We start from the raw sequence: 14,019 nt of genomic DNA, 5'->3' as shown, positions 1-14,019 counted from the left end.
GATCATCAATACACAATAACAAACCTAACCCTAGGATTACTTTATTATTCTCATTTCGAAATCTATAGTTTCTTTTTGTAATATTTAAATATCATCATGATGATGGAAGACGACCCTAGTGAATTCAGTAATGAAGAAGAAAATATGGAAGATGAAGATTTTTCACTTCAGATTGCCAATGAGAGCGACATGGAAAAATCTGAAGTATCCGCAGATGAAGAGGTAAAACCACAAAAGAAGCAAAAATCCACAAAAAAGCGGAAATCATCAAGAAAGTCAAAGAAATCCGATAAAAAAGAAGTCAAGGTAACCATCAAACTTGGAGAGATGGACACTACTATTGCAAGCAGCAGCATTCCGAAAGTTGAAAGTGAACATGAAAATGATGAAGAAGCTGCAGAGGAGCCGACAGAACAAAAGAAAAAAAGAAGAGCAAGAAAACCTAGGAACACAATGGTTGTGGATCCTAATATTCCTCCTGATGCACAACTTCCTGTAAAATTTGGAACGTCACAAGTCGTTTCACTTGGAAGAATTGAATACAATAATCCAAATTACCACAACGACAGATATATTTTCCCTATTGGGTACAAAGCTGAAAAAAATTACATGTCGTACAAAACTCCAGGAGCTAAAGCGATTTATACATGTGAAATTTTGCAAGGAGATGATGCACCAATTTTCAAGATTACTCCATCCGATGACACAATTTCATACACTTCTTCCACACCAAGTGGTGCTTGGTCAGCAGTAATTAAGACTGTACAAGAATCTAAAAATAAGAGCATGAAAACATGCACTGTATCAGGTCCAGAATATTTTGGATTATCGAATTCTAAAGTAAGACATCTCATTGAGCTACTTCCCGACGCTGAAAAATGTACTCACTACAAGAGAAAGTTCGTAAATCCAGAGGAAGATAATGAGCCTCAATCTGCCAAGAAGAGAGGCCGCAAGAAAAAGGAAGATAAAGCAGAAGATTCTTCGACGACAAAACGAAAACGATCATCAAAAAAAGCACAAGATGACTCTGATGAAGAAAATGACAAAGAGAATGAAGAATCAAAGACCAAAAAGAGGAAATCAAACCCTGTTAAATCTGAAGAAACAGAAAATGAAGAAGACGAAGAAAGTGACGAAGAGCCATCAGATGTTTTAATTTTTAAAGACCCTCTCTTTACTGACGAAGGCATCCCAGATGCTGTGTCCAAGATTTATAGAGAGGGGCTTCCATTCCTTAGAAAGTATCAACATACGAACTATACTGATAACATTACCTCCTTTAACGGACACAACGAGTTTATTTATTTAAAATATAACTGCTATACGCAGAGTGAAGTTCAAGAATTTGTCAAAGACTGTTCGAACGCTGTAAAGCAGGCCCAAATGGAATTACTTCCAGAAGAAACATCTAGGAAAAAGGACGCAGATAAGGAAAAATTTCAAGTTGAGAAATATGAAAAATCTGAAACAAGGTCTCCAAAAGAAATTTTAAACAGCATGTGGGAACTTGCTTATGTTTTCACTTCATTGGAGTACCTTAGGCCCGTCCTAAAAATTGCTGAATTTGACTATGACGAATTTGAGGACGCGTTGCTACATCCAGAACTATGTAATGGTTTGATGGCAGATCTCATCATTAGGCTTATTAAGGGCCCTGCACTGGACCGAAAATCACATGCGTTGCTAGATCCTGCTTCCATAAGGTGGAAAACAGTCCTGAAAAACAAGATTGACTCTTTACAATCAAATTATAGACTGTGGCAAGTGAGCCCGTTATTACTCACCACATACGACGAACTTTCTCCTCAATGGAGGCTCATTCTTCTCAAAGCCCTCATGGATTGGAAGTTTGATACAAATCAGAGAGTAATTGACTATTCAAGAAATCACTATGGTCTGAGCATGCTATTTGAACCCATTTCAAAGGACGAAAAGGGTGTAAAGTATTGGTACTTTGGTGACCACATTGGAAGACTCTACGTTGAACATCCTCCTTCTTCCAAATCAAATGGATCTTGGAAACTCAAGTGCTCAAGTGTTGCAGAATTTGAAAAGTTCTTGGAAGAACTAAAATCCGAAACTGAGAATTCTCCATCCGAAACAAAAACATCTCTTATAGAGTATATCGAAACGGTAATAAGAAATTTGAAAAACAATGAAGACACTAGAAGTATTGAGCAAAAACGTGAGGATAGAGAAAATATGTTAGTGAGACGAGCAAGAGAACGAGAAGAAGAGGATAAAGAACTTCAAAAACAACATGAACTCGAAACAAAAGCTCTTCTCGAAGAGATTGAATACGAGAAAGAAGAAGCTCCGTTGGCCGATCAAAATGCTGCTGATGGTTCAGAAGCTAATGACGTTCATACAACTAAATTAAGAAGTGGTAGAGCTGTTAAGAATATCAACTTTTCTGTATTTGGTGAAGAAGAAGCAGATGGAGAAGCAGCAGATGAAAAGCGTAGCCTTAGGCCAAGAAGAAAGAAATCTTACAAGGAGGCAGTTGAAGATGATGACAAACGAAACAAAGACGATGAAGAATTTGTTCTGGATGAAAATGACGATGACGATGAAGAAGAGTATGATAATGAAGACGATGATGAAGACTTTAGTTCAGAAGAAGAGGAAGAGGAATATATGGACAAAAAGAAAAGAACAGCTTCTAAACCCAAGGCTGGAGCTGCCTCTAGCTCTCAACCAAATGTCCAACAACAGAAAAAACCAACACCTCAACAAAACATGAGAATGCAATTTAACAATGTTAGTGGAGTACATCTTTCTGGAATTGGAATGAACATGATGCAACCATCCGTGAACAATCCAATGGCACTCAATGCTCAAAGAAATGCCTTGACAGTCAATCAAAATGCTAAACGAGGACAGCCACAACAACCAACAAACACGCATGTATCCAATCGACCGGTACCTCAAAACAATGTAAATAACATGTTAAGAGCACAACAACTGAGCCAAATTCAAAGACAACTCCAGAGTGGCGCAATTACTCCACAACAATTGTTGCAACTTCAACAAGGTCAACAAACAGGTTATCGAATGCCAAACCAGCTACCTCAACAACCACAACAACAACAACCACAGCAACTTCTTGGCCTTACACAACAACAATTGGCCATTTTGATGAAACTACAAGAACATCAACGAAATGCAAGCTCAATCCAATCCTCTGCTCCTAACAATCTTCCACAAGCAAACACTCCTACTGTTGGCATGCCACAGGCGAACCCATTTGTAAGCGCTTTACAACTTACCAAAATGATGGGTGATAATAATGCTGCTGTTGGAAATGGAAGTGCATCGATGCAACGGCCACCACAACAACAACCAGTCCAAGTTGTTCAACCAACAACCTCTCAACCCTTACCTCCACAACATACTCAGCAGCAAAACTTGCTCTTACAACTTCTTCAACAGCGACAAGGTATGATCAACAATCAACCAGGGAACTTGGCCAATCTTCAGTCATTGCTGTTGCAACAACAACGAGGGCAACAACAGTCAGCTACTATGCCAGTCCAACCTCAACCTCCAATGCCTGTTCAACCTGTACTACAACCAATTCAACCAGTTGTACAGCCACAACAACAAGCTGCACAACAACCACAGCAATCCCAACAATCAGATAATCTGGACGATTTGTTTTTCGGCGAAGATTCATTCACTTAAATCATTCTTGAATGCATTAAATAGTCTTTTAATTTGAAAGGATCATTTATTATTCATACACTACGTTTGCACACAGGCAAACAATATCATCTTGTTTGCAGTCACGTCGCCTGGCTAAATTAGCAAGTTCTTCTGACAGTAATTTCATATTATTTTGAGGTTGTCCTGGAGGGAAAAGGTCATTTACAAGCTCAACTAAGTAATCCATCTTAATGTTCTCGAAAAGACCATCACTTCCCATGATTATAATGTCTTCCTCTTGAAGCGATATTATATTAGGCTCAAACATTGCGTCTGTTGGTTTGTCGTTGAAATAGTTGTTCGTTTGAATTAAAGTTTGAGGTAAAAAGCTCAATTGATAAGGAGCTTTCCCTAATCCATTAATCGTTCGGCATTTATCCTTTGCAGTAAATATGACCCGTTGTTGGTTATCAGTGCTGCTTCTTCGTAGCACAATAAATCCGCTATCTCCTAAATTTGCATAACTTAGGGCAGCAGACATTTCATCCATATGAAGCACACAAGCTGTGGTACTTCCAAGAGGCTGGCCAATATTCAAACTTTCGTATATTTCAACTTCTTTGTCGTACGCTTTTGATAAAATGTTTAGAGGCGTTAGCGACGAAGGTTCTGAGTTGGGAGAATGTTCCTTTTCACTTGCAAAATATTTACAGTGATTCATAATGTCTCTACTCACTCGAGAAGAGTCAACCCCATAAGAAGACCATCCTCCAACACCATCTGACACACCCAAGGTGCAATTAGTATAAAAGTAAAAGTCTTCTCCTAAATTCAAATCTTCTTCTTTTAAACCAAGAAGATCGTCCGAGTAGTCATAATATTGACTTTTTGAAAAACCGTACACAGAGGCATTAAAACGATACTTTTTGCAAGTACAGATGGTTTGTTCTGCTTCACGCGGCGATTCAAAGGTGAATGTGGAAGGTTCAATATCATGCATTAATGGTTCACAGCAAGGCTCTACTTGAATATCATCCTTCTGTTCGTCTTTGTAATACTTTTCCGATGGTAATATTATTGACTCAAAAGTATTTTCTCTATCTTGATTGTTGTTGGTCATGATAATTGGTACAATTGAGTTTGGTTCATCACTGAGTGATTCCATGGACGATGGAGAAGAAGTTGTAACGAAAGAGAGGCTATTAATATTCACCGGATCTTTGCTATAAGAGGAGTGAGGATGATGGTGATGATGGTGGTGTATGTGATGGTGGTGATTATTATCCATGAATGAAGGGACTTGTTCGCAATTAGAAAAAGGATCCATCATCATTTGTGTTGTTGTTATTATGGTTGTTATTGTGATGAAGTAATGATGAGTATTTCTAGAAATCAGTTGACGAATACGATGAATGAGCCGATAATGTAAAAATTCCAAAAGTCAATACGTTGCAAAAGAGTCTATCAATACTACTAATACTACTACTGTGTGGGGAAGTTGTCCGATGACTCGAATGGCTGAACAACGTGTCGGGTTGGCGTTGTTTGATTGTTGCTCTTGTTGCAAAGGAATGAGTCGTCTGAGTGTGATTCTCAGAAGAACTGTATCAGAATATTGGGCGGTTGTTCTTCAACAAAAAACGGTTCTTCTTGGGCAGCTGTTCTTCCTCTCTCTTCTGCAAAAATGACGTTGATTGCAATTTTTTTCAGTCCTCAAGGACATTGAGCCCGATATCGTTTTTCGAAATCACCCAAGAACGACGACTTGATGTTTCAGTCCACTCGATTCACTGTTGAATTTGAAGGTCATAGGGTGATGATTGGAATGTTGGGGTTCGCATATTCGGAAGAACGGATCGAATTTCGTTGATAGGACTAAATGAAAATGTTTGGTGAAAACGAACTTTTGGGTTGTGTTTTCATCTTGCAATCAGAATGAAGCATCGAAAGAAACTCAGGAAAGGCCTCGAATGATCAAGAGAGAGGCTTAAAGAAGAATGCCATCACCACCCACACGAATCAAATTGGTGATATGTATTATTTAGACAAGAATTCCAAATGTGTTGATCACCACACTTTGTGTTAATCAACCAGCATCGATTCTTTCTCAATGAATTCATGTGAACAACGTTGTTGGGGGAGCTTGCCGCTACAGTTTTCGTTCGACCAAGTTGGTTGACATCAAGTTTACAAGAAAATGAGAGTTCAGCTCTTCATATGTTTCTCAGACTTTTATGTGAATCCATTTATGATTCCATCAACACCTACTCGCCTGTTATCGAATCTACTGTTTCAAATGATGAATGCTTCATCAAAGTATTACATTATGATGATACTTCCAAATTAAAAAACATTGAAAACTTGAAAAAATGAGATCCGTTGCTTCCTCTCTCTTTCGCAGACACAACAACAAACAAATCTTGTTGAGCAGTATCCAGAGAAATTTCTCTACCAAGAGTACAGCCTGTGTTCAGGTAGGTTGATGATGGGATTGCGGTTTTTGTGGTGGTGATAATGAAGAGGTTGATCCGAATTTTTTGATATTCTGCTGATGGATGTTGTTGTTGTTTACATTGTATGATTGTAATGGGTTGTATTGCTAATTCGTTGATATATTTTGTTTTACTACTTGATGGTTATTATAATATCTGTTTCATTGTTTGTTATTTACAACTGGACGTGGATGATATTGATTGTCATCTTGCAATACTTGACCGAAACAACAAATTGTTCGCAACATGATTCATCGGCATTTTCCATACTATGATTGTAATTTATTCTAATAGATTACCAACAGAGATGCTGCAAACAAGGCCTTAGATGAAGAATTGGCTCGTGATGAAAAAGTTTTCATTTTGGGAGAAGAAGTTGCTGCTTATAACGGAGCTTATAAGATCACCAAGGGACTTTTTGACAAGTATGGAGGTGACAGAGTCATTGATACTCCAATTACTGAAATGGGCTTTGCTGGTATTGCAGTCGGTGCCGCTCTTGGTGGCCTGAGACCAATTTGTGAATTCATGACTTTCAACTTTGCCATGCAGGCCATTGACCAAATTATTAACAGTGCTGCTAAGGGTCATCACATGAGTGCAGGTTTTCTTAGATGCCCAATCGTTTTCCGTGGTCCAAATGGTGCTCCTCCAGCAGTTTCTGCCCAACACTCACAAGATTATGCCTCGTGGTATGCCAATTGTCCAGGCTTGAAGGTTGTTTGTCCATACAGCGCTGAGGATTACAAGGGATTGCTTAAGGCAGCTATTCGTGATGACAACCCAGTCATTGTCTTGGAAAGTGAATCTTTGTATGGTCAAACATTTGAAATCGATGAAAAAATTTTGAATGATAAGGACTTTGTTATTCCAATTGGTAAATCAAAGGTTGAGCGTGAAGGAAAGGACATTACTCTTGTAGGATATGGTCGTGCACTTAATGCTGCTCTTGGTGCTGCTGAAAGACTCCAAAAGGAGGGTATCAGTGCTGAAGTTATTAACTTGCGTACAATTCGTCCACTAGACATGGTTCCAATTCTTGCATCTGTTAAGAAGACTAATAGATTGATCACTGTTGAAGAAGGTTGGCCACATTGCGGAATTGGAGCTGAAATTATTGCTCAAGTTATGGAATCTGATGCCTTTGATTATTTGGATGCTCCAGTTTTGAGATGTACAGGTGTCGATGTTCCTGTGCCTTATGCTGAAAATTTGGAGAGAGCTTGCTTCCCAGACCCTGATATTGTTTGTGCTGCTGTTAACAAGGTACTTTACAGAAAGAAGTAAATTATGAAACGACAGAATTTATTTAACAAAGGTTGGAGCCTTTTCCCAAGCTTGTTTTATTGTGGGGTTTTCTGTAGATTCGTATATTTTGAAAAATTCTCCTTAATGTCCTGCTTCATGATCTTCATCAGCCTCCAAAATAGAGCAGCAGACGGCGAAAGAAAAGGACAAGCACTTCACAATTTTTTAATAATGGCAAATGACATCCAGCTGCAAATTTCACTCTCCTGTGACAGACGACTTGCCTTTGAACAGAGCATCAAAAAATGGGTCAAAATGTATGTAGCACCATCTTGTTTTGCCTTGTATCTTTTCAACAACAACTTTTATCACAACAACGTTGATGTTCATCCACATACACATCATAACCATCATTGAAATCATTTCCATGAATTCCATCATTGATCGTTATCACTCATCGCCCACACATACCAACTTTTATCTACAACACTCGCACGTGATGGCGTAATCCACACTTTCAACAATGATTTTGGAATTATCATCACAAATATTGACGTTAAAACCGACCAATTCACACCAATGTTGTGATTCATGATCGGTGGACACACAATCACAAAATCCTTCTGATTTTATTCAATCATATAGAGTACAACTCCTGAAGAATTAGAATCAAGCAGAGAATTCACTGGACACATTAAAAGTATTTCAACACTTCAGTATTTCAATGGAAAACTGTATAGTGGAAGTCATGACTCATCATTGCGACAATGGTAAGTAGTAGTACAACCAATGGTTTTGTCGTTGTGCAATGTTGTTCTTGTGGAATATGTGTCTTGTCAAATTTGGAATCATGTATGGAATGAACCTTTGATGATGATCACATCAATGTGGATGAAATTATTGATGAAAATGTCATCCTCATTGGGTGTTTCTTCTGTTATTATTCATTCTCTCTCATTATTTCACATGGTCTCTTGTCAAATGATGACGACACGAAATTTGACATTTTTCATACAACTCCTCTCTCAAATGATGATGATGACTGACTTTTAATCCCATCTTGATGACCTTCTCTTTGGACCAATATCTACTGCTACATGATGATCCTACAATTACAACTTGTTCAAAATATTCCATTCAACTGTTCTGGTCCACTCTCTCTGTTGTTACTATTATTCTTATACTTGCCATTATTATTATTATATTCTTATACCGATATACTTTTATTATTTGGATATAATGATGAATTGGTATCATGGCATAACATTTATATACATTCTGAACACACTCCCTAATGACTCAACACGCACCTATCAACTCCAACACCAATCATTCCCAAACAACACCAATCCATCCCAAACAACTCCAACACCAATCATTCACTCCAAACAACTCCTCCACCAAAAAAGGGATCCCTCTGGTTCATGTCTCTTTGTATTTAAAGGTCATTCCAAATTCATCTCAGCCATGATTACCTCTCCCGAAGGTATCATTTACACAGGATCCGACGATGGAGATATTCGTTCATGGGCTGCCGAACGACAAGTCATTCTACACTTGTTTAAAGGTCACTCTAAAACCATCTCTTCTCTCACTTTGCATGGTAAAAAACACTTGTATAGTGGATCCTTTGACAATGATATTCGTAAATGGGACACTGAAACTGGAGAATGTTTACAAATATTTAGAGGTCATTCCGATATTGTGACTGGTATTGCTGTGAAAGGAGATTATATTTACAGTTCGAGTGCTGATAAAACCATTCGTAAATGGAACACTGAAGATGGTACCTTGTTATTAACATTCAATGGTCATACTTCTTGGGTTTGGGATTTTGTGGTCATGGAAGATGGATTTCACATGTATAGTTGTAGTCAAGACAAAACTGTTCGAAAATGGAATTGCACGACTGGTAAATGTATGAAAGTCATGGAAGAGGCAAAAGATTGTGTGTGTCGTATTGCTGTGGCAAAGAATGTGGATGGAATGGGAGGAACTCATTTGATTACTGCTTCATGGGATGGTATTATTAGGGAGTATAGAGTGGATGAAGGAGATGAATGGAAGAGAGATTTGAAAGGTCATTCCACTAAAGTGAAGAATATTATGGTCAAGGGAAGAATTTTAGTGAGTGGTGGAGATGATAATGATGTGAGAATTTGGGATTTGAAACATGGAAAGACTGTTTGTGTAAGTAGAGAGTTTATATTGATGTGTTTGATTAATATTGAAATGTAACGTTATTATGATTCATCATCATTATTGGAAAATGAATTATTATGATTCATCATTATTGAAAAATGTTTATTGGAATGTTGTGCAATGACCATTGTTGATTCATTCAATATTGGAATGATGCTCATTGTTGATTCATTCATGATTGGAATGAACACTTGAATGTGTTGTGAAAATATATATTTTTCCATTCATACTTGGATGTGTACTTGTGTGTATTCAAATGTTAATATGCCAATGGATGAATCATTTTCATGAATTTCGACATTGATAGATATTGAAAGTTAGAAAACCATTCACAAGTATTTGTAGAGGTAAATCTAACAATGTGCTCTATGTTGCAACTAGGGACGGAAACATTAAGGAATTTTCACTTGAAAAGACAAAGAAGAACTTTGATGGACTCGTTGAAGATCTTGACACTGATCAAACAGCGACTCACTATGCTGAAAGCAACATTTCTGTTTAATTTGATACTATTAGTACTCTTTCTTTGCAATGAACTTTGCAAATGTGATAATATGTGGTGATTGTTATTATCACACCTACAACCAATTGATGACACTTTTTATGAAGCTTTTGTTTCAAAAACAGGAACATTGAAAATTTATTATTCCTACTACTACTACTACTCATGAACACCACACATATTATTCAACTATTATTATTGTTGCTTTTCTCCTACTCTTGAGTCAATAAAGATTTCTCTTGTTACAATAATTATCCAGTACGATTTTTTGACGAATTGAGGAATCAACGTTGTAGCGAAGTTGTTAAAGGCTGTTATTTCATGGGATAAATCATTCAATTACGTTGAACACAACTCGATTTCATCGTGAAATCACAGCATGTTTTGAAAATAATCTCTCTTCATTGGGCATCAAATTTAGACTCCTCGTTAGCATCCTCATCTTTAAAGAAACATCATTATGATGACTGATAGCTCTGTCGCTGTTATTAGGCAGGGATGTGAAGTGAAGCAATACAACCCTATCATCCTTCTTATCTCGTTATCATTTTCTGTTTAAACATTCACTGATGTGATTCTTTACGACACTGCTCATTTCCATAAAAAACAAACTAAAACTCGACACTATTCGTTCATGTCCAGCAAGAACCAAGTACATCCCGGCCACATTGAATCTGTCTCTGATAGACTTGGATCGGATCATGACATTCAACAATTACTGCAACAACATGAAACTGAAGAAACCAAACAATCCTTTCATGGTCGTGCTGCTCGTTCTCAACGCAACAAGCACTTACAGGGATGTATTTCTTTAAGAACGTTTGTCGTCATAGCCATCATTTCTCTCATTCTCTTGTGTTCCATCATGGTCTATCTTTCAGTTTTCATTGGCATGTTTATTTCCATTGAGGAACTCTCTCGCAAAGTAGTCTCCAATGTTGAAGATAAAATTGTCCTTTATATCTCCCAAATGTTGGACAAGTTGAAAATGGTGAGCAATATTGGCGCGGATCTCTACAATTACGGTCTACTAGACAAGACGCAAATGAGAGATTATATCTTTCGTCAATACAATAATTCTGAAATTTTGACTGGTTACTTTTTTGCAACCCCTACTGAACGATATGCTGTGATTGAACTGTTTGGATCACTCTATTACACTTCTCAAATACCTCCATTTAGGGGAATGATTCGAGACAAGGTCAATGGAGATGGTTCTGTTGTGGCATATAATTATTCTGTTGATCCCACTCCCGCTGAAGTCATTCAACAAGGCTTTTACAACTCTACCATCAAGGCGGCAGCCAAGATGGGTTCCAAGGGGGCCTTCGGAAGTATCTATTACATTATTAACGGAAGTTTAGCTTTACCCTATGGATCCATGTTGTATGATCCCGTAAAATTCAAACAAGGTATCGTCTCAGGCGTGAAAGGAATTTATAGATGCACAGTTCCCTTAATCGTATTGTCGAATTTTTTACAACGAATTCGTGTGTTTGAACGTGGCTATGTGTTGGTCACTGAATTTAACTCGACACAGAGTGTGGCAGGAAGTATCAACACGACCACGTACGATATGAAAAGTACACTGAGTATTTTCGATATCACGGATCGAAATGCGGGTGCATTGATGAAAAAGATCTATTCCACCTACTCGGCTGATAAATTACCTTCAAATTTGAGGATGGAGAGTCTTGGAGTTAATTACATGATTACAACTCGTACCTTTACAATAGATAATTTAAATTGGAAGCTCTATATTGTGGTCTATGAAGAGGATGTCACTCTCACGACAACCATAAGTATTGCAGCTTCTGTGGGGGCCATGTTGGTTATTACATGTTTGGCGCTAGTGTTTGGTCTCTATCTGAGTCATGCCATTACCAAACCTATTTCTTTTTTGAGGCAACAATTTGAATTGATCAAGTACATGAATTTAGATGGAATTCACATGCCAGGTTCTATGTTTTCAGAAATTAGTCAAATATACTCCAATCTTGATAACACTGTGGATTGGTTGCGAGAAATCAAATCATTTGTTCCTGAAAACGTTTTTTACCAACTGCAACGTTTAGATTCATTCCACGAAAATCCTCCTAATCCAAGTTCAGAAGATTCCAAGACGGATAACAAGGCAGGTTCCAATGAAGAAAACCTCTCTAGCCCCAATTCGAATCGAGAATTACTCACTCGTCCCAGTGCAAGCTCCGCCTCTGAAGCCATGGGACACGAGTCCAGAAAGAGTGATGACTTGGCGAGGGGAGGAGGAATTTTCAAAATGGGACTCACTTCCAAGGAGTGTAGTGTGTTATACATTACGTTACCTCAATACTTGTTGCAATATTCTCAGGACGAAATTGGTCACTCGTTCCCTAAAATTATTACTGCTCTAAGCTCTATTTCCAAAATATTCAATGGTAATCTTCAAATCGTATCTAATTCAGAATATCAGATTGTGATTGAAAGCAAACGAAAATCACAAAAACCTGTCACATGCCTCGCTCAAGAATGTGCCTTGAAAATAGAAAAGGGACTTGGTATTGTGAATACATTCTTGGCACAAAACAACATGCAACCCATTTCATATTGTATTGGAGTTGCCACAAGTTCTTCTCTTGTTGGAAATTTGGGAACTAATGCAATTCGATTTTTCTCATGTATTTCTCAAGCTTGTGAAAGTGCCAAGAATTTGTGTTTCATTGCCAATCAATTGAAACTCAATGTTTTGATTGATGAAAGAACTCAAAGTGAATGCAAAAATAAGTTTGTCGCACGACCGGTAGATCGAATTCTTGTTGAAAAGTGTGTGCATTCGTCTGCTGCAAATAACTCTCCTGCTATTTCGACCATATATCATCTCATTAAGGAAAGTGCTGTCGAAAGTGATGAGTGGCTCTATGAGCTTCAGGTATGTTGATCCGAGAGTGATTTTAAATTTGCTAATGTTTTGCTAATTCATTCATTGATCATTTTCTGTGGTTGATCAACTTGACGACCATGCATGAATCACTACTCTTCAAAAAGGCCAAAAACGAAAATGAGTGTTGCAACGATCTTCATCGAGTGTTTGATATTTTCAAGTCCAATATTTCACAGCAGGAGTTTGAAGATGCATTGTCTTGTGCTACCATGAAATTGGAAAACTATCTCACCAAGAACCCTACTGATGTGGCCTCACAAAAACTATTGAGTTTGCTGGGTAGATTGTCCTCTGTGGAGAAGGCACAGTCGTACCACTCTAAGGTGAATCACAGTGTGGTTCAAGTGTCCTTGTAGAAACTGAGTTTCCGATGTTTGAATCAGTTTGATAGATGTTGGGTGAGTTTTTGGATGATGATCAGTGATTGTGGAACTGTAGTGTTGTAACTCATTCCATAGTTCTGGTTGTGTAGAGACAAAGTTGGAAGTTCGAATACATTCTTTACCAAGAACTACAGTAGTATCATATTGACAAATACAACTCTTACAATTTTTGAAATCTTACGTCGCATCTGTAGATTTTTCCTGAAAAGTATTTCATCTCTGTAAGTCACAAATAAATACTCTTGTTAAAACGAGGACATTGATGATTGTATACAACAACCACAAGATTCTTCTCTCTCATTACGCACAGTGCAAATACTAAAATGGATTTTTTACATGCCATTTTGTCACTGAAAGGGATTTGTACCAACCATCCCTTTAATCGAGCTTGTCAAGCATTGTCTGCTCGTCGATGTCGTCGTCAAACGTTCTCTCTCCTCATTGTGCAACAATTCACGAGAGCAACCATCTCTCTTCCCATGAATAACCAAAACACGTGTTGTTGGTTCATGACGGAAGCAATGCTACCAATTCCGTTTTACATTCCAATGCACCGAATTTGCATTTCAATCTTGCTCTTTCATATCAATATCAAATAAGAATCGTCAACTTGTTGAAGTTGGT

At 37.8% G+C, this 14,019-nt stretch overlaps 5 protein-coding genes across 5 annotated transcripts; 4 read left to right on the top strand and 1 right to left on the bottom strand.

Annotated features, from left to right (window-relative positions):
- Positions 1-96: 96 nt before the first annotated feature.
- Positions 97-3,687, top strand: C9374_009575 (uncharacterized protein; the record flags this gene model as incomplete). The annotated part of the gene is made up of 1 exon (XM_044699777.1): positions 97-3,687. One exon carries the CDS (start codon positions 97-99, stop codon positions 3,685-3,687), a length of 3,591 nt encoding a protein of 1,196 aa, XP_044554892.1.
- A 49-nt stretch (positions 3,688-3,736) lies between these two features.
- On the bottom strand, positions 3,737-4,813 carry C9374_009574 (uncharacterized protein; the record flags this gene model as incomplete). The annotated part of the gene is made up of 1 exon (XM_044699776.1): positions 3,737-4,813. The coding sequence occupies one exon, from the start codon at positions 4,811-4,813 to the stop codon at positions 3,737-3,739; it is 1,077 nt and encodes a 358-aa protein (XP_044554891.1).
- Positions 4,814-6,017: 1,204 nt separating this feature from the next.
- Positions 6,018-7,427, top strand: C9374_009573 (uncharacterized protein; the record flags this gene model as incomplete). The annotated part of the gene is made up of 2 exons (XM_044699775.1): positions 6,018-6,122; positions 6,435-7,427. The coding sequence occupies 2 exons, from the start codon at positions 6,018-6,020 to the stop codon at positions 7,425-7,427; spliced, it is 1,098 nt and encodes a 365-aa protein (XP_044554890.1).
- A 266-nt stretch (positions 7,428-7,693) lies between these two features.
- C9374_009572 (uncharacterized protein) lies at positions 7,694-10,092 on the top strand (the record flags this gene model as incomplete). The annotated part of the gene is made up of 4 exons (XM_044699774.1): positions 7,694-7,705; positions 8,034-8,158; positions 8,798-9,578; positions 9,898-10,092. The coding sequence occupies 4 exons, from the start codon at positions 7,694-7,696 to the stop codon at positions 10,090-10,092; spliced, it is 1,113 nt and encodes a 370-aa protein (XP_044554889.1).
- Positions 10,093-10,726: 634 nt separating this feature from the next.
- On the top strand, positions 10,727-13,368 carry C9374_009571 (uncharacterized protein; the record flags this gene model as incomplete). Its single annotated transcript, XM_044699773.1, has 2 exons — positions 10,727-13,000; positions 13,117-13,368. 2 exons carry the CDS (start codon positions 10,727-10,729, stop codon positions 13,366-13,368), a joined length of 2,526 nt encoding a protein of 841 aa, XP_044554888.1.
- Positions 13,369-14,019: the final 651 nt, after the last annotated feature.

The sequence above is a fragment of the Naegleria lovaniensis genome (genome assembly GCF_003324165.1).
Source record: "Naegleria lovaniensis strain ATCC 30569 chromosome Unknown tig003, whole genome shotgun sequence".
Lineage (NCBI taxonomy): Eukaryota > Heterolobosea > Eutetramitea > Acrasida > Naegleriidae > Naegleria > Naegleria lovaniensis.
Note: the sequence above shows the minus strand (reverse complement) of the source record. Positions and strands in the feature narration are given on the sequence as shown.